At 40.7% G+C, this 21,065-nt stretch overlaps 1 protein-coding gene across 7 annotated transcripts in view; it reads right to left on the bottom strand.

The window, feature by feature from the left end:
• Abl2 (ABL proto-oncogene 2, non-receptor tyrosine kinase) overlaps positions 1-21,065 on the bottom strand; it is a 91,930-nt gene that overhangs the window by 29,269 nt on the left and 41,596 nt on the right. For 4 of the 7 annotated variants that reach the window (XM_075988318.1, XM_075988323.1, XM_075988319.1 and 1 more), the window contains exons 2-3: positions 2,392-2,454; positions 787-957 (exon numbers count right to left, since the gene is read on the bottom strand). In XM_075988318.1, coding sequence (XP_075844433.1) covers positions 787-957; positions 2,392-2,454 — 234 coding nt within the window. The remainder of the gene's footprint in view (positions 1-786; positions 958-2,391; positions 2,455-21,065) is intronic. The other 3 variants (XM_075988320.1, XM_075988322.1, XM_075988325.1) reach the window with 1 other exon arrangement.

The following is a 21,065-nucleotide window of genomic DNA, read 5'->3' as shown; positions in this document are numbered from 1 at the left end:
GAACTGGCCACTGAAAAGAACCTCATTCACTCTCTAAAGATATTACAAGCAGGAGATAGACCCCTCCCTAACAGTTCTCCACCAGTCAACACAGACAGGGTTGTCTGGGCCATGCACTGTGACCTGGACAACAGCAGCGTAAGAACCATGCACCTGATATAACCACTGTACTACTTTCTCTTTTTTTGGGGGGGGGGGGGCTTCAAGACAGGATTTCTCTGTAACCTGTCCTGGAATTCACTCCGTAGTCCAAGTTGGCCTCAGACTCATAGAGATCCACCTGTCTCTGCCTCCTGAATGCTCGGATTAAAGGTGTGTGCCACCACCGCCCGGCAGCACTGGACTACTTTCTACAGAAAGTCTTACTCCAAAAACTGAAAATGATACAAACGAAATAGTCTTGTGAGACTAAATCTCAGTGAGACGGCTGGCTGAGATTCTGGGTGCAAGCTCCTGCTCTCACCGTGAACTCTAACAGTCCATGCAGAGCACTGGAGTACCAGTGGGGGCTCTGCACTGCAGCTTGTCTCAGTCATGATTTCAGTGTAAACAGGCAGAAGCTAGGGTGTTTCAGAGTACAAAGTCCTAACAACATGAACCTTTTCTTGAGTTGTTTTAATAAGTCCTGAAAATAGAGCTGATTGTTTCTGAGGCAGCAGTCCAGAAAGAGGTAAAAGGGAAAAGGCAGCAGAAGTGCCTGGTCACAAATCAGTGGCAGAAGGCAGCACAGGGTTCATTTCTCAGCCACCAGAGAAAGCTGTGAAGCACAATTCAGAGATGTCTCACCTTTAGTGATACTGAGTGTGTTATCACCACTTGCCACGAAGTCATAAAGTGCGACAAAGAGATTAGGGTCACTCTCAGTGGCTCCCAGCAAATTCTCCTTGGAGCTCCACCTAATGGCTTCATTCAGTGCCTGAGATTCAGCGTCACAGCCATAGGGGCGGTGTAAAACTTCTGAAAGACATAAAAAGGGAAAGAAGTCCAGTGAGTGAAACAGCAAGAGCTCAGCTCGGTGCAGGGGCAGCATTTGAGCTGCAGACTCATACTGAGAACTGTTCAGAGTTAGCTCCAGGTCTCCTCCACTGGGCAGGGAATTTAAAGCCGGCCTGAGCTACATGAGACTATCTCAAAAAAACAACGTACACAAGAGAGTGAGCAAAGGTGCCGAATTTCAGGGGCTTACAGTAGCAACGGACTTGTTGCAACTGTAATACTGTAGTTAGAGGAAAGACCACAGAATGAGACTTTAGTTCTGATTTACATGCAGTCACCTAACTCAGGCCTAAAGGAATAGCAAAGGTGCACTTGTCTAAAAATGAGGACCAAACAAGTACTTGCTAGCTTTACAAGGCACATGTGACATTTTGCTGTAGTAACGACTTGCAGCTTTCTGGAGGTGGAGTTGAGTCAGGGTCTTAAATGGCCTCCGTCTCAAACCTGCTATGAAATAGAGGGTGACCTTGAACTCCCGATCCTTCTGCCATCTACCCCCTTCCCTTACCCCCTACACAAAAAGTGCTAGAATTATAGGAGTGTCCTTCAAACCCAGTTATTACAGAAAGAATCAGAAATATGAATGGTAAAATTAGCAACTCTTCTAAACTAGGTGCTTCCTATATGCCTTCATAGAAAAGAAACTGTAGGGAAATTTTGTTTCTATTTACAAATAAAGATACCACACTTCTAGCAAGATAAATGCTCAAGTTCTCTGATAAACAAAACCACATTTGAGTCAAGCATGGCAGCTCACACCTGTAATCCACCACTCAGGAGGCATCTGACACCAGCCTAGACTACAGAGTCAGACTTATCTCAAAAACAGTAAAGAAAGAAACATCTTTTTATGTTATAATAGCTTACAGTTGTTCACTGCCTTAATTTCTTTTAAAACTATAATCTCTTTTCCCGGGCATCAAATTTTTGTAAACTTAATCAAGGTTCTAGAAAATACCACCAATGCACTTGTGAGTTTCACTTATCCACACCAGCCTTAGCCTTGTAAGATCTGTTTCTTCTCAAGGCTTTATAGTTTCTGAATCTATTTGTATCTATACCATGTTTGTTGAAAAATTACCTCATTCTCATACCCTAATTTGGCTATACGAAACAAACAAATAAGAAAAACAAAACAAAACAAAAACAAAACTTCCCTATAGCAATTTTGATCTAAGGGCCTGTGTGAAGTGGCTGTCTGCCAAGGCAAATAGATCTATCTGTCCATGTACTGTAACATTTTTCTCTTACATCTCTTTCCTAATTTTTTTATTCAAAATTGGTTTAGTCATTTTGAAGAGGGGGAAAGCTTTGAATCTGTGGTATCATGTTGTTTCAAGACATCCCTCTTCACCTCTCCTTCAATACCTCCATTCGAACCCCAACAGATCTCACCTGGACTACTGCCTCCAGTCTTGTCTCCCTCAAATCCATCCTCCACACAGCTGGCAAAGTGATCTATTTAAGACAAAAATTGGACCACATCACTCTTAAGCCCCTTTAAGAATTCATCATCAAACTGGAGTCTCTTCATTCCTGGCTTTCAAGCCCTTTCATGAGTGAGGTGAACCTACTTCTCTGCCCCTCTCCCCACACCACACCTTACACTTGAAGCTTTACTGGTGTTGCCGTCCACATTTGGGCCTTTTTTCATACTATTCATTACACCTGCAGTGGCTTTCCCACTATTCTTTTGTGTGTACGTGGAGACGAGGACAACGTGTCAGTCATTCCTCAGGAGCCATGAACCATCCACCTTCTGTTTTTCTCTTTCTTTCTTTTTTGGTTTTTTGAGACAGGGTTTCTCTGTAGCTTTGGAGCCCGTCCTGGAATGAGCTCTTGTAGACCAGGCTGCCCTCGAACTCACAGAGATCCACCTGTCTCTGCCTCCCGAGTGCTGGGTTAAAAGGCATGTGCCACCGCTGCCGGGCTATCCATCTTCTTTTTAAACTAGGTGTCTCACTGGCCTAAGGGTCACCAAGTATGTTAGCCTTCTGGCTCCCAAACACTGGCATTACAAGTATGCCACCATGCTCAGCTTTTAAAGCCACGGGTTCTGGGAATCAAACTTACAATGTACTTCTTGTGGCTAACAATCACATTTTCCCCCTAAAGGTTCTATAATCTATACTTAACAGCTGTTAGGTGCATGATGCCCAACTTACACAAAACATAAGTGACAGGAAACAGTGAAATGTATCTTAAAATACACTAACCATGAGTGTAGTGAACACACCTTTAATCTCAGTATTGGGGAGGCAGAAGCAGGCAGCTCTCTGTGGGTTCAAGGTTGTTCAGAGCTATAGCATACATAGTGAGACTCCTGACTCAAAACCAAACAAACAAAAAACACAAACCAAATAAAGGTACCCATTAAGTAATATTTAGACCTTGATTTTCTGTAGTCTTTAGAAGACAATAAAACCAACTTCAACACAATGATGACAAAAGTAGCAAGTAGCACACGCCTACCTTATTTTGTGAAACTCAGCATCTTCAAAGTTAAGATCTGTAAAACTAATCTGAGCAAACATTCATCTGGCATTGTGCTGCAAACGTGAAGGCCAGAAATCACCAATGACACTGCTAGAATTTACCAAGCAAAGCTGCTTCTCCAGCCATACCCACTTCTTGTGAAAAATTCCCTGCCTTACTCAAAGGCAATTCTATCTTTTCAGGTGCTCTAGCTACAAACTCTAATTGTTCATGCCTCTGCTCTTAGTCTCACAGAACACCCGAGTCCAGAGCTGGCTCAATGGTAACGCTGCCTGCTGCTAAGCTTGACAACCTGGTTCCATGCTCATGATAGGAGTATCGACTCTTTAAACTGTCCGCTGACCCTCACATGTGAATGTGTAAGTGTGCACACACATACAAATTAATGTAAAAATTTTAAAGCATCCAAAATCTATCCATTTCTTACCCACCTTTTCATTTCTACCAATATTCTTTCACTAGGCTACTGATTTCTGTGTCTATACTTTTTCCTTTGAAAGCTTAAAAAAAAAAAAGCCAGATTTTGTTACTCTATGTTTAAAATTCTTTATTGGTTTCAATTTTAGAGTAAGAACCAAATCCCTAAAGGGCCTTTCAGGTCCCTCGCAGTTTAATTTGCCTAATTCATTTTCATTTTTTATTTTCTTTGTAGACAAGGTATCACTATGTAGCCCTGGTTGGTTTTGAACTCACAGAGGTCCACCTCCCTCTTCTTCCCCACTGCTGGGATTGAAAGTGTACACCATCACACACAGCTCTTTTTTAAAGATTTTTTAAAATTGTGTGTGTGTGTCTGTCTGTCTGTCTGTATGTCTGCACTCGTGTGTAGGTGCCTATGGAAGTGAGAAGAGTATATCAGACCCATTGGAGCTGGAATTACAGTTGTGTGTAGCCACCTGGTGCTGGCACTTGAACCCCAGTCTTTGGCTACAGTAGGGAGTGTCCCTTTCTAGCCCTAGCATATTTTCTCCCCTAGTCTTATTTCAATGCTGACCACTACCCTCCCTACTACTGCTTAAACATGGCAGGTACACATCCCTGCCTTTTCCCCCACTGGCCTTTTCTTCTGCCTAAAATGCTTTCTTCATATTTCCCTCAAACGTAATCCTCTGGCTACCAGGTCCTGATGGTCCGATGTTAAAGTGCATCACTCCTAACAACACTCTAACGTACTCCAAGCTTCCTTTCCTGATTTAGTCGCCCAGTTTGTTCTACAAAAAACATCACACAATTTACTTGCTTATGATATGCATGTATAAACTCTTCCAGGTGCATTGTTTTGAAGACAAAATTTTTCTTATTCGTTCATTGAATAATGAACAACAAAAGCCCTTCTCCCCAGACCCAAAAGTGCTCCTAAAAAGAGGCCCTTTTAAAGAAACTTTTCTTTAAAATCAGGCATGTGGCACATGGCTGCAACCCCAGTATTACAGAGGCCGAGGCAGAAGAATCTTAGGTCCCACACTAGATGAGTTTGCACAATATAGCAAGATTCTGTCTCCAAACCAATACACAAAAAAAGGCTTTTTTAAGGATACATCATGTAGCCTGCAAACTCACAGCAGGTGCTATTGAAGGGAGGGAGCAGCAAACCCTTTAAACTGGGCATAGCTCACTTTACACCGGACGCCTTTTAAATGTGATGAACAATATTTCTGTACTGCTGACTGTCAACACATAAGGAAATATTCAGACAGGTTTCATCTACTCTGGGAAGAACTCTGGGCCCAAAAGAGGGCTATTAAAGGCAAGTTATTATCTTCAAAACCATTTTATTTGACAAAAGAAAAAAGAATAAAGTTCACAGAAAAATTCTGTGTACATTTTAAAACTATGGGAAGAGTTAGAGGAGGGGGTTAAATATAATCAACACACACCAAAAAAAAAAACTTTAAAAAACTTTAATAAATTTAGTAACAGTCAACCAATGGTATACAGCCTTAAATGAAGTAACAAGCAAGCACAAGGTAAATGCAGTGCCCAAGGGAAACGGCCTAGAAGAAACCCAAGCCAAGGAGACAGTCTTTCCGTTCCGAGCAGGCCCTCCCGTCTCCGGCTTTTACAAATCTTCCTTCCTTCCTTCTTTCTTCCCACTCACTCTTTTGTTCTTGTAGACTGAGTTCCTGTCCAATCTGCCCGCACAGGATATCCACAGAAAATACAACCTATCCACTAACACCAAACAAAAGGAAAATATCTTCAAACAAAAACGTCCTAATTCTTCCTGAGGCCAGGACTAAGCACAGAGTTAGGAACGATCTTAGCTGGAAGGCTGAGGAACGATGTTTAATGAAATAAGAGAGTAAACTAAAGAACAAAGCAAAAGGGAACCAAAGCCTGTGGGTGGAGGACACTGGAGCCTCCGACATCAAGGTCCAGTCTATGCCATATTTGCCACTAGTTAAGACAGGCGAGCCTCATGAGTCAGAGGTACTGCACCCACTTCAATGTCAGTGTGTGGGCTAGAATGCCTAACTTCTGAACAATGCAAGCTGGTAAACTTAGCACATTAACTAATCCTTTCAATTAACCCACTGCTATAGAGGTAGACTGAGGAAAGAACAGTTAAGGGCCCTAAACTTGTGTGAAATACTCAGGGAGCAGAAATATTGACAATCGTAAAGAAATAATCTTTATCTTTTCTACTGTAGAACAACACATACACACACCAGCAACATACTTAAAATCCAAAATAATAAAACTGAAATACAAATTTAAATTCAGAGGAAATGTGGATATTTAATATTTAGCTTATAAAACACATTTTCAATATTAATTCAGTCAGGAATTTTTTATCATTTTCATTATAAATTTGTCAGATAGTAATTATTTTCTGTGTTTTCATTACTTTATACTGTTTAACATTGTTCTACTTTGATTGTATATGTCTAGTAATTTTTAATACCTCTTTTAAAAACTATTTTAGTTGGATATATTATTTGGCAGTTTTCAATTTAGCTTAAGTTTTTCAATCAAGATATATACATCTAACATCATTTTACATATTATTCATGTTCTTCCATTAAGTATTTGCTAAAAGTCTAGTTTGCTGAGTATGGTGGTACACGCCTTTATTCTTAGCTCTCAGGAAGCAGAAACAGGCTAACCTTTGTGAGTTTGAGACCAGCCTAGTCTACATAGCAAGTTCCAAGTCAACTATTAAGACAGTGACACCCTATCTCAAACAAAACAAGGCTGAGCATAGTGGCACACACCTCAACTCCCAGCATTACAGAGGCAGGCAAGGTCCCTCAGAGTTCCAGGCCAGCCAAAGTTACATTGTGAGATACTGCCCCCCCAAACCAAACCAAGCAAACAAACGAAAGAGTGTAGTATAAAATACCAAATAAAGCAAACAAACAAAACATATAAACCTTCACTGACCACAATGGAGGTAAAAGGAGATTAATCCACGTTTCATTACTGTTATCTACCTCCACCCCATCCCAGCTCTCATCTCTGAACATACCTGTCACGTGGGCCACAGGCAACGCTGAGGCATCCCTGCCTGAGCAGGACAGCAAGGTGTCCTGGTCTCTGCAGTAACTGGCTGGAGGCAGCTGAACAGGTCCCAGGACCATGCCTTTGGCCAACAGCATGAAAGTTAAACTGTTCTGAACAGAGGAGCCTTAAAATATCACCTTGGCCAGCAATCCACACACGTGGGACATTTACTCACACACTCTGTGGCCAGAAGGAACAAAGGGCAAGTTCAACCCACAGGGGTGGAGACCCGAGTAAGGGTGGAGCTACTCCAGAAACTCAGGGATGGGGTAAGAACCATACACAGGCTATTTCAAGTCACAACAGTAACAGTTAATAACAAAATCAGCCAAGATCAGTAGGTACAGAAGTTACAGTCCCAGGGAAAATGAGGTGAAACTGTTCAGTGTTTCCTTGGAGAAAGCCTGCTTCCAGTACAACACCAAACACATTTTGAGAAGACAGGAAACGCCTAACAAGACTCATCTTTACATCACTCTAGTTAGTTCAAGAAACCACAAATCCAAAGTCAAAGAAATAGTTACAGTGTGACTCATAAGCAAGGCAGAAGCAGAGAGCAACTATCCACCGCCTTCCCTAACAAATGGCCTGTGTGGCTCAAAACAGGTAAAGAAGCACGGCACACAGGGCTGAAACTGTGAATGCTGAAACCTGGAAAGGCAAGTCTAATTTTAAGTATAAAGGGAAAGGTTACGTAAGATTAAGACCTTAAAAATCAGAGTGATTTATGAGACACAAACCAATAAAGTAAACGATAGATAACTAAGCAGTACAATCTACAAGAATAATTCAGAGAAGGTTGTGGCACACATCTGGGCGCAGACAGGGATTTCCAGTTTAAAGCTAGCCTCAACCACAGCACCAATCATAGTAGTAATACAAAACAGTGCTAATAACTGTACAGTTGGGAATGCCCACTGCATTAATTATTAAGCACCTACTATATACCAGTTATTTTAGGTCAATAAAAGTAACATAGTAAAATTACAGGAAAGCAGAACCTAAATACATTAAAATAAAAATATAAAAATACAAGTTGTAAGTAACATTGCAAGAGAAAGACTGAATTTGATGTCTGTTATCAACAACAATTTGTAAACTAAAGCCTATGTTTTCAATGCAACTAACCTTTACAAAGCGACTGCATCCATATCATGAAAAAGTAAGAATTAAATGACTAAAAGCTACTTCAAATAATGACTCAGAATTTCAAATGCCAGGTGGAATTTCTCTTTCTGAGGATTAAACTTTTCTGGGAGAGTATCTCTATAATCCATGTTCTGTTCATATGTAGAATCTATCATAAGATTAACTATTCAATCAGTAAATCTACTCAAGTCATCAGTACTTTTATAGTGTTCTGACACTATAGAAAAAAAATGCAAAAGCAAAATGTGGTACGTATATACCGTGAAATATTATTAAGCAATAAAAAGAAATAAAATTTGATATATGTTACAACATATATATCTTTTATAAGCATCTTTTAGAAGCCAGACACAAAGGGACAAATATTTTATAATTCCAGTTAAATAAAATATCTTGATTTTTCTTTTATGTAAATGCCTAAAACTGTGAATAAATTTAATGTTATAGAATTGCACAGTGGAAAATGGTTATTTATGGCAAACTTGATATTATTTACATTTTATCATAATAAAAACTAAAATAACTTGAGACTCCAAAAACCTTTTGATTATTGGGCTACAATTACTTACTGTATTAAAACCAAGAAATCTTAACAATGATTATTAATTCTAAAATATCAGTATGAATAACATTTTTATTAAAAGTGACTTTTCAAAAGACAACTGAAGGAGTAGCATTGTTGTTGTTTACAAATGCAATACCTTGAAGCAAAGATGTGTACTATTTAAAAGAAAGTGACAACCTCTGCCAGGAATAAGAATCTTAGCAGCATCCTTGACGGGGCAGGGAGAGCCTCAGAGGCAAAACCACTGAAGCAGAAAGGAAGAACCTGGTGTGTTGAGAATGAAAAGTGTGGCCACTGCTGAGGACGCCTGAGGCTGCCAGAGCAAGCATATTCCAATTACAAAAGGAAATCCGGTGAACTGCCCTAAGCAGAGAAGTCATATGGTCTGACCTCCATTTTTTTTTTTTAAATAACCACTACTGCTTGGGAAGAGGGGTAATTATTCAGAGAGAAAAATGAGAAACTAGTCAGGAGTAGGATCATATTGGCTGGAGTACAATGACAGCAGCGGAGACAAAGAAAGAGCAGATGTACTTAAAGATGTGGTTCACAGATGGAAGCCAGGGTGCCTAAAACTGCTTAGATACAGCAGAAGGAGAAAACAAAGGCTTTAAGCTTGAGAACTCGGGTAGTTGCCATGCATACTCAGAAGCAAGTTTCCTGAGTAACTAAATTTAAAAGGTACAATGAGGCACTTTGATGCATAAATCTGAAGCTCAGAGACGATCTTGGGGTGAAGGCACCAACACTCATGGTAATTAAAATCAGCACGAGGGGGTGGTGATGATAGCTCAGCTGGTAAAAAGCACTTATTACCAAGTCTGATGACCTAGTTCAGTCCCAGGATTCTACATAATAGGAGAAAGCCAAGTTATCCTCTGACCTCCACATGCACAACAGGGCACACACACATCCACACAAGTACACCACATTCCCCAAATAAATGAATAGATGCAAAATTTAAAATAAAGTAAGTCAAGACAAGGGCAGGGAGATGGCTCAGTTGGTAAGTCACCTGCTATACAAGCATGAGGGCCTGAGTTTGATCCCCAGAACTCACATGAAAGAGCTCGACTGGTGGCACACATTTATAATCCCAACACAAGCGAAGTAGAGACAGGTAAATGATTCCCAGATATGGCTCCTAAGTAATAACAGTACCCCAAGTTATCATGTGCCTCCATACAAACCAGCACACACACGTGCACAGACTTGCACTCACATGAACACATGCACACACGCACACACCCTAACTATAGATATGGATGAGATCACTTAATGAATTCACACTTAATAGAGAATGCTGCTTCAGATCACTTAAGATTCTTTTCTAGTTTGAAACTATGTAGCCTAGAAAGTAGCAAGACGATACAATTTCAAATGTGAAGCAAAACAAAAACAAACAAAAATATATGGACATAGCTCTGTAATAGAGTACTTGTCCATTATGTGCAAGGCTCCAAGTTCATCACAAAAACAAGCAAACATTAACCCAAATTTCTACAGCCACTGAAAATATCTAGAAGCTAGAGAGAGGCTCAGTGGTTGAGAATGCAGGCTGCTCTTTCAGAGGACCTGGATTCAGTTCCCAGGACCCACATGGAGGCTCATAATCACCTCTACCTCTAATTCTAGTTCCAGGGGGTTCCAAAGCCCAATTCTGGACTCCACAGGCACTGGATGTGAGCAGTGCACAGACGTACATGCAAGCAAAACATCCTTACACATAAAGATCTTTGAAAAATGAAAAAATGCCCTTCAGCTATAATGGTAAAAGAGACACATAATCAACAAGAGCCCAATGCCAGAAGACTGGCTTTAGGAGAACTGTTAAAGAAAGATATTTAGATAGAATGGGAAATGTTGTAAAATTCTGGAACACCAAGAAGAAAGAACTAGAGTCTAGAGAGATGGTTCTGTGGTAAATAAAGTTTGATTTCCAGTGTCCAAGTTGGTAAGTTCACCACCTATAACTACAGCATCCAATGCCCTACTATGTCCCTGAGGGGCACTGCACAAACTTAGAAAGATTGGCACACTGTGGTGGTTTTAATGAGGCTGGCTCCCATAGGCTTGTATATTTTGATGCTTAGTAAATAGGAAGTGGAAATGTCTGAGAAAGGAGGGTTAGGAGGTCTGGCCTAGTTGGGGGAAGTGCATCACATGGGGTGGGCTTTGAAGTTCCAAAAGCCCATACCAGCCTAGTGTGTGTCTGTCTGTGTATCTGTCTGTCTCTGTCTCTCTCTGCCTGTTACCTGTAAACCAGGACGTAAAGCTCCCAGCTACTACTCTAGCACCTTGCTTCCCTGCCTGCTGCCACACTATCCACCATGAGGGTAGTGGACTAACCCTCTGAAACAGTAAACAAGCTCCAAACTAAATTCTTTTATAATAGTTGCCTTGATCATAGTCTCTTCGCAGCAATAGAAATCCTAAGAAACACACATACATGTAATTTTGTTAAAGGTTAGAATCATATATAAAACATATAAAATTAAAAGAATATAGCTCAGTGAGCACACATAAAATTATTAAGCAATAAAGAACAAAATACTGCTACATGCTATAAGAGAATCCTTGAAAGCATTATGTCAAATGAAAAACATCAAAAATTAATGCATACTACAGGCTTCAATTTAGAGTATTGGTTCTCAACCTGTGGGTCACGGCCCCTCTCAACTGACTCTTCCATGGGGTTGCCTAAAACTAACCAAAAACATGGATGTTTATATTAAAATTCATAACAGCAGCAAAATTACAGTAATAAAGTAGCAACAAAAAAATTTTATGGTTGGGAGTCACCACAACATGAGGAACTGTGTTAAAGGGTCACAGCATTAGGAAGATTGAGAACCCCGATTTAAAAAAAGACATTTAGGGGGGCTGGAGAGATGGCTCAGAGGTTAAGGGCACAGGCTGCTCTTCCAGTGATCCTGAGTTCAATTCCCAGCACCCACATGGTGGCTACAACCTTCTGTATTAGGATCTGATGCCCTTTTCTGGCCTGTAGGTGTGCATGCAGAGTACATAAAAAATATATAAATAAAAAAATTGAAAAATTTTCAAAAAAAATAAAAAAATCCTTTAGAACAGGCAATCCATAGAAACTGAAGGAGCCCTGAGCTGCAGAAGAGGAACGCAGAGTGACTGACTGCTACTGGCTACACAGGTTTCTTGTTTGGAGTTTAAGTCCTAAGATCAGACTGTGTTGGTGGTTGAAAGCTGTGACTGCTATAAAAACAAACAAAAATTCAATGACTTCTACCCTGTTTCTAGACCTGACATTCAGATAGTTAGGCTCTGAGTTTACAGTTATTTACAACACAGGAAAATGAATGATAATTACTTCATGAGTCATAAATATGAGCAAAGTTGTGGTAAGAATCTGTCACATTTCAATATCAAATTTTACTTTGAGGAACTAATAAATGGGAAGATGGGTCAGAGACCCTGGGCAGTGGTCCTCATCCTTCCTAATGCTGCAGCCCTTTAATACAGCTCCTCACGGTGTGCTGACCCCAACCATAACATTATTTCATTGCTACTTCATAACTGTAATTTTACTAGTTATAAATCATAATGTAAATGTCTGCTATTCAGGATATCTTGATATGCCACTCCTGTGGGGATGGCAAACCACAATTTGAGAACCACTGTTCTAAGTAGATTCACATAATTTTCATTTAAACTTTTGATTATTTTCCCTTTACAAAACAAACAGTTGATGAACTAGTCTTTCCCCTGTGAACCAAGCAGCTTCCCCCTTTTTGTCTACATTTATCCAGTAACTCCCTCCTAACCCAAACCAACCAATTCTGAGAGACAATGGGAACTCATCCTTCTGAGGAATAATACCAGAAGTTGACTTCTGGCCTTCACATGTGTCTGTGACACACACACACACACACACACACACACACACACACACACACACACACAGAGAGAGAGAGAGAGAAAGAGAGAGAGAGAGAGAGAGAGAGAGAGAGAGAGAGAGAGAGAGATTATGCACACTTAATGCAAATTCTTCTTAGCATTACAAATTATATGCTAAAATGGTAAGTTCAGATCAGATCAAGACATGTGGGAATGTGGGTAAGCTACTAATATTTCAAGCTGAGTATGGCAGTGAAGGCCAATAATCCCAGCTACCAGGAAAACTGAGGCCACCAAGGTGAAGGCAGGGACCCACACTTGGGGGTCCTCTGACTTTTCTACACATGTTCCCTGCACACACTCACTATACACACAGGGTTTTTTTAAAAGACAAATTGAACTATTTAGAGAACTGAGAGAGAGCTATACATTTGGTCCTTTGTATCTGTGTGTTCTGCACCCTCAGATCCAGCTGTTGATAAGGTATTTGGGTTATGGAGCACCAGGGAGGAGTATACATGTTTCATAAATCTCCTCCTCTGTAAGGAATCAAAGGCTCTGCATTCCAGAATGTCTTAAGAGTCCTCACAACAGACTGATATTTGGCTTTCCACACTTACGCAGGAGCAAAACTGACCTCTGATCTAAGGCTAGAAATGGGTAACTACAATAATACCTTTCTCATGAGTGAGGGCATGCTAGAGAATGAATTTTAAGCAAGAGTAAAGCAAAACAAAGACATCATAGAAAAGCAAAAGTAAAAGTCAATATTAGTTATGATTACTAATTTAAAAACCTTTAATAAATTTATAACAAGCCAAATCCAACAGCAGGCATGCAAGGTTCAAAGATCATAAACATCAATGCAATATACATTAATACAAATTTTTTAAAAAGCATGATTACCTCAATACCAAAGTTCCTACTATGTAGGAAAATTTTAAACAAGCATCCCCTGATTTAGGTATTATTGTAATTCTTTAAAGTGATGCTTAAAAGTCATGCCTTGCAGAATTCTTTCTGCTTATGTTTACCAAAAATATATAAAACCAGCTCTGTTTTACTGAGTACCTGTCACATGCAAAGTATGAGGCACAAGAAGTTTAACTGTAAACAGCCCTATAAGGTAGCCACGTACTTGGTGACTCAGTGTACAGACTCTCAAGCTACAGTCCCTAGATCTAAATTCAAGTTTTACAATCAGTGTATCTCTGAAACCTTTATCAAGTTGGAATCATAAATGGACAGTACAAGAACTAGAGATGGCACAGTGGCACATGCTTGCTACACAACATTAGGACCTAAACTGGGACCCCCAACACTTACCAAAAGAAGAAGGTATGGCGGCAGCACATTGCCTGTAATGAGAATATAGGAGGACACCTGGAGCTTGCTGGCCAAATAGCCTAGCCAAATCAGTAAACTCAATGTTTAATCAGAGACTATATCTCACAAAGGTGGAAGTGATTGGGGAAGGCACCTGTGGTAAACCTCTGCCCCACCACACACACATGCATATAAGTATATACACACCTGCACAGAGGTGCACATACATATATCCACAAATAGACAATACTATAGTCACTCACAGAAGTGGCACAAGAATTAAAAGATTAAATGCAAAGACCTTAAAACAAGGACTATATATGAACTGAACAGAGAATTCTCAACAGAAGTTCAAATGGCCAAAAGACACTTAAGATCATGCTCAACCTCCTTAGCGATCAGGGAAATGCAAATCAAAACAACTTTGAGATACCATCTTACACCTGTCAGAATGGCTAAAATCAAAAACACCAATGATAGCCTTTGCTGGAGAGGTTGTAGAGTAAGGGGTACACTCATCCATTGCTGGTGGGATTGCAAACCTGTGCAACCACTTTGGAAATCAGTGTGGCGGTTTCTCAGGAAATTCGGGATCAACTTACCCCAAGACCCAGCAATACCACTCTTGGGAATATACCCAAGAGATGCCCTATCATATTACAAAAGCATTTGTTCAACTATGTTCATAGCAGCATTATTTGTAATAGCCAGAACCTGGAAACAACCTAGATGCCCTTCAAAGGAAGAATGGATGAAGAAAGTGTGGAATATATACATATTAGAGTACTACTCAGCGGTAAAAAACAATGACATCTTGAATTTTGGATGCAAATGAATGGAAATAGAAAACACTATCCTGAATGAGGTAACCCAGACCCAAAAAGATGGACATGGGATGTACTCACTCATAATTGGTTTTTAGCCATAAATAAAGAACATTGAGTCTATAATTTGTGATCCTAGAGAAGCTAAATAAGAAGGTGAACTCAAAGAAAAACATATAGTTATCCTCCTGGATATTGGGAGTAGCAAGATTGCCGGGCAAAAATTGGGATCTTGGGGGTGGGGTGAGATGGGGGTAAGGGGAGATGCGAAGAGAAAAGTGAGAAGGGAAGGATGAAGGGAACTTGGGGGAATGGGATGGTTGGGATAAAGAAAGGGTGGATATGGGAGCAGGGAAGTATATATCTTAGTTAAGGGAGCCATCTTAGGGTTGGCAAGAGACTTGACCCTAGAGGGCCTCCCAGGTGTCCAGGGAGATGTCCCCAGTTAGTTCCTTGGGCAGCTGAGCAGAGGGAACCTGAAATGGCCCTATCCTATAGCCATACTGATGAATATCTTGCATATCACCATAGAACCTTCATCTGGCGATGGGTGGAAATAGAGACAGAGACCCACATTGGAGCACCGGACTGAGCTCCCAAGGTCCCAATGAGGAGCAGAAGGAGGGAGAACATGAGCAAGGAAGTCAGGACCACGAGGGGTGCACCCACTGAGACAGTGGGGCTGATCTATTGGGAGCTCACCAAGGCCAGCTGGACTGGGATTGAAAAAGCATGGGATAAAAATGGACTCTCTGAACATGGCGGACAATGAGGGCTGATGAAAAGCCAAGGGCAATAGCACTGGGTTTTGATCCTACTGCATGTACTGGCTTTGTGGGAGCCTAACCAGTTTGGATGCTCACCTTCCTAGACCTGGATGGAGGGGGGAGGACCTTGGACTTCCCACAGGGCAGGGAACCCTGACTGCTCTTTAGACTGGAGAGGGAGGGGGAGAGGAGTAGGGGGAGGGGGATAGGAGAGGGGGAGAGGAGTGGGGAGAGGGGGAGAGGAGTGGGGGAGGGGGAGAGGAGTGGGGGAGGGGAGGGAAATGGGAGGCTGGGAAGAGGCGGAAAATTTTTTCAATAAAAAAAACAAGGACTATATAAATATTTACCTTATTGATTGAAGACAGAAAGACTGAGTAGAGGGAAAGATGTCAGGCCTTATTTTATTAACAATTAATTCCATGCTTAACCTCTTGCACATGCTTACATGCTTAGCTAGCAGACTGCATGGATGCAAGATAGACTCAACTGACTAAATTTGGCTAAAAATGTACATGGGAGGGCTCGAAAGAGAACTCAGTTGACAGAACCACAAGGATCTGCATTTGATCCTCAGAACTCACATTTAAAAGGCCATGTGAATGGCACATGCTTGAACCTCTGAGCTATAAACCCAGCTGTGAAAGAAAATATGTTCTTTTTGTTTGTTTGGAGACAGAGTCTCACTATACAGCTCTGACTGTCCTGGAACTTACTCACTCTGTAGACCAGGCTGGCCTTGAACTCAGAGATCCACCTGCCTCTGCCTCCACACCCAGGGAAAATATATTTATTTGTTTATTATGTATACAATGTTCCTCCTGCATGTGCATTCCATGCCAGAAGAGGGCACCAGATTTCACGACAGATGGCTGTGAGTCACTATGTGGTTGCTGGGACTTGAACTCAGGACCTCTGGAAGAGCTCTTAGGCTCTGAGCCATTTCTCCAGCCCCCCAAAATGTTCTTAATGTAACAAATTATATTATCTCATATCTCATGGCAGAATTTTTAATCTATAATTAATACTATAACAGCAAATTTTCCAACAATGACTCTTGTAGCATTTATAGGCGGATGAAACAGGATGATTCCTTGCTGTAGACAACTGTCCTTTACATGACAATGTTTAGCAACCCTGCCCTCTACCCAATAAAGATCAGTAGCTCCCCTTTCTCAGATATAGCAATCAAAACTGTCTCCAGACATACTCAAATGTAATCTGGAGGGCAAACTGCTCCCAGCTGAGGACCACTGGCTTAATCTTTGCTGTAATCCTACAGGATTCAGGGCTTTGACAAAGGTGTAACTGAGTAGCATTCACACCCAATTGTTCACAATTTGAACCTAGTACAAAGCAAGATTCACAAAACAGCTTCTTACTAGGGAGATGCATTCTTACATTCCTTTTTATCCTTCAACTACCGACAGCTTTCCCAGTAAAGCAGATTTCACAAACTGCAATTTGAAAGCTGAATTATTATTCTAATACCAAAGTGACTGATTTGCCAGGTTGGGTTCCTGATTTTAGTACAGAGCACAACCACCCGGGGAACCTGACAGAAAATGAGTATCCTGCCATCTTACTCTAGGCTTATGACTGTGATGGCCTAGGGCAAGACCTAAAGATGGGCATCGCTAGTACTGCTCCAGAGTGGTTCCAAACTTTCAAACCACTACCTAGAACGTCCTTAAGTAATGGGGCAAATGTCATGAACAAGGGGCTGAAGACCTGGTTCAGAGGTTAAGAGCAAGAACTTCTCTTGCAAAGGACTGAGCTCAGTTCCTAGCTCCCATGTTAAGTGGCTCACAAGCACTTGTATCTGTAGCTCCAGAGGATCTGACACCGCTGGCCTCTGCAGGAATCTGCACTCAAATGTACGTACACATACCCAATACACATAAACACATAACTAAAAATAAATCTTTCAAAATGTCATAAAAGAGAACCTTTAAAAAAACTGGTGCCAGGCAGTGGTGGCGCACCCCTTTAATCCCAGCACTCGGGAGGCAGAGGTAGGCGGATCTCAGGGCCAGCCTGGTCTACAAGAGTTAGTTCCAAGACAGGCTCCAAAGCTACAGAGAAACTGTCTTGAAAAAAATAAATATATAAATGTAAAAAAAAAAGATAAGATACATAGCTCTTAACTCCTAATATATTTTTAAATGCTTGTTTCAAGATCTGAAAATTAAATGTCATGCATCTTCATGTTTCACAGTATTGCTTGTATGCCATACTACATAGGGTGGCATACCACATCCAGCAGTATTTCCCAAAGCATGTTCTGTAAACTTAGATCAAGGAGCCCATTGTCAAATAGGCTTAGGGTGGATGAGGATGCAACTAGAACTTTCCTATTGATGGTACTCAGGAGAATGAGCAGTATGGCTAACCTGCAAAGTAGCTGGGCAGTCCCCTATAATGTAAAACACCTGAAATATGAACCAGTACTCCTGCTTCTAAGTAGTTATATTAGAGAAGTAAAAAAATTGTAATTCATACAAAAACCTGTATGCAACTTTTTAAAGCTCTTTTCAAAATTGCCCCAAACTGGGGCTGGAGAGATGGCACAGGAATTAAGAGCAACTGCCTATAACTCTTAACTACAAAGGATTTTATGTTCTTCCGGCCTCCCCAGGCACCTGCATACATACAGACATACATACACACATAAGTGAAATAAAATCACTGGGGAGTGGTAGCACACACCTTTAATCCCAGCACTCGGGAGGTTAGAGGCAGGTTGGATCTCTGAGTTCAAGGCCAGCCTGGTCTACAGAGCCAGTTCCAGTACAGCCAGGGCTACAGAGAAACCCTGTCTCAAAAAAATAAAAAAAAACCCCAAAAACCAAAGAAACAACAAATCACTCCAGACTGGAAAAATCTAAATGTTCATCAATGGATCAAAAAAATATAAACAAAATCTGATACCCACCTTATCATTGTCATTGAACACTTACAGAAATACACCACTGGCACATTTAAGTTGTCTGACTCTCAAAGGCCCTACGCTTAGTGTCCCAAAGAAGCTATTCACAAAAGGTTATATAGTATATGCTTCCATTCATATGACATCTTTGCGAAGCAAGACTATAGTGAGTGATAAGAATAAATCAATGGTTGCTAGGGGTTAAAGATAGGAAATGTAACTACAAAGGATTATTACTTGTTGACTGATAGGTCCAAATGAGACTCCAATTCCCCAGAGTTTTAACAGTGATGTCTTCTGGGGTCAGAATGGTTCTAGCAGTTGTGGGATTACACAAATTTGCAAATGTTAAAACTCATAGAACATGCCAGGGATAGTAGTGCATGCCTGTAATTCCAGTAAGTGGAAGTCTGATGCAGAATTGGGAATTAAAAACCAGCAAAGGCTAACAGTGAGACTTGTCTCCAAAAAGTAAATAAGTAAATTCATAGAATTCTACAGCAAAACTCTTAAATGAAGAAAATAGAAGATAGGTAAAGCATTGAAGTAGCTGAATCATTTTCATACCAATTCCATCAAACTGAAAAACCGTAACCATCACATCACAGAACACAAATTTTGTAATATCTAGACAAAAATATACAGCCTACTCTGGGGTTTAAATTTAAAATTTAATTGTTGACTGATAGGTCAACTTATTTTAGATATAAATAACTTCTGCTCATAATTGTAATAAAAGTTTATTAGGGTCCTTTCTAAACAAAAAGCTATGTGGAATCCAACATTCCATGATCTTTTCGTCTTAGCAGAAGCACATGACTGCCTATGTAGTCACGGCAAAAGAAAACGAACTATCTCAGGGATGAGAAGAATGTGCCAATCCTCTCTGCCCCACGGAATTCCCAAAGTCAATGCAGCTAGCACCTGGTACAGTGACTTCAATGCAAGATTGGAGTTGACATTCCTAGGGAGAGACTCACAATAAACCTAGATCATTCCTAAAGATCTATAAGACAATCCTTTGTAACCTAAGCAGTCAGCTGTTTCACTGAAACTACGAAGCATGCAACAACTGTGATCTCTCTCTCTCTCTCTCTCTCTCTCTCTCTCTCTCTCTCTCTCTCTCTTTCTCTCTCATCTCTCTCTCACTCACTCACACACACCCCACAGCTCCTATGCAGAGAACAAACATGTCTGTGTAGGTGCAAAATGCAACTCAATCCTTAGTTTCTTTTCCTGCTGCTCTGATAAAAGCAGCTTACAGTAGACAGGGTTTGTTCTGTCCCGGTTACTTGTTACAGCCCATCATAATCGGGAAGTCACAGTCTGAGGGAGCAAGTCCCTCCCATCACACCCGTATCATGGAATGGAGAACAATTCTTGAAAGCACTTTACTAGTGCTCAGGCCACTTTCTCCACTCAGGAGTCTCCTGACCACAGTTAAAAAGGGTCTCCCTGACAACACCAATTAACATGCTAATTTGGATAGGGGAAGCTCACAAAGGCCACCCCCTAGGTGAAGAGCTATAGGCATTCAAGAGATGCTGAGAAAGGGAGAATAAGTTTTCTCCAAGGATGAGCCCCCTTATAGGTTATCTAATCTCAAGTAGTCAGCTCTAAACACATGTACATAAAAGCAACATGAAATGAACTTAGTAGGCTGTATGCATACACATGTATGTATATCTATGTAATAATAATGACTAAAGAGGAGGAGGTCATGAATTTGAGGAGTGGGGGAACACATAAGGAACTGGAGGGAGAGGGTAATGGTGTAAATACAGTACTCATGTATGAAATTCTCAACAAATTAAAAAAGATGGATCTTCTCATATCAGTTACCAAAACCAATACAATCCCTCACATTCTCAGAAGCTGATTTTAATGCAGGCAATCCCTCAGAGGTATACCAGAGACTTGCCTCCTAGGTGTCAAGTTGACAATTAATACTAACCATCACATATTAGGAAGTTCTAAAATGTAAAACTATTGATAATTTTAATGTACCAGTTATTAAAATACTTATCGACTTTTGCCACACACTATAACAAAACTAGAGCTATATGAGTAAGCTAGAAAGATGAGACCCGTGCCCAGGTATATTCCACACACTTTAATATACCAACAGGTCATGTTTCTAATAACCATCTAAAACAGTGATTCTCAACCTGTGGGTCGAGACCCTTTCACAGGGGTCACCTAAGATTACCTGTATATCAGATATTTAATTACAATCATAACAGTAGTAACATTAAAGGGCTGCAGCATTAGGAAGGCTGAGAACCACTACTCTGAGTAAAGTAAATGATGAAGACATTCCAGTTCAGAGATAGTTGACTTCTGTGGGACAATGGTCTTTTACCCTGGAAATATTTGTCATGTGTATGGTTTAATAAAATGCTGATTGGCCAGTAGCCAGGCAGGAAGTATAGGCAGGGCAACCAAAACAGGAGAATTCTGGGAAAAGAAAAGGCTGAGTCTACAGTTGTAACCCACACACAGAGGAAGATGAAAATGCCTCACTGATAAAAGGTACCAAGCCACGTGGCTGACACAGACAAGAATTATGGGTTAATGTAGGACCTAAGATTTAATAAGAAGCCTGAGCTAATAGGCCAAACAGTTTATGATTAATGTAG

Source organism: Microtus pennsylvanicus, chromosome 10 (genome assembly GCF_037038515.1).
Source record: "Microtus pennsylvanicus isolate mMicPen1 chromosome 10, mMicPen1.hap1, whole genome shotgun sequence".
Lineage (NCBI taxonomy): Eukaryota > Metazoa > Chordata > Mammalia > Rodentia > Cricetidae > Microtus > Microtus pennsylvanicus.
Note: the sequence above shows the minus strand (reverse complement) of the source record. Positions and strands in the feature narration are given on the sequence as shown.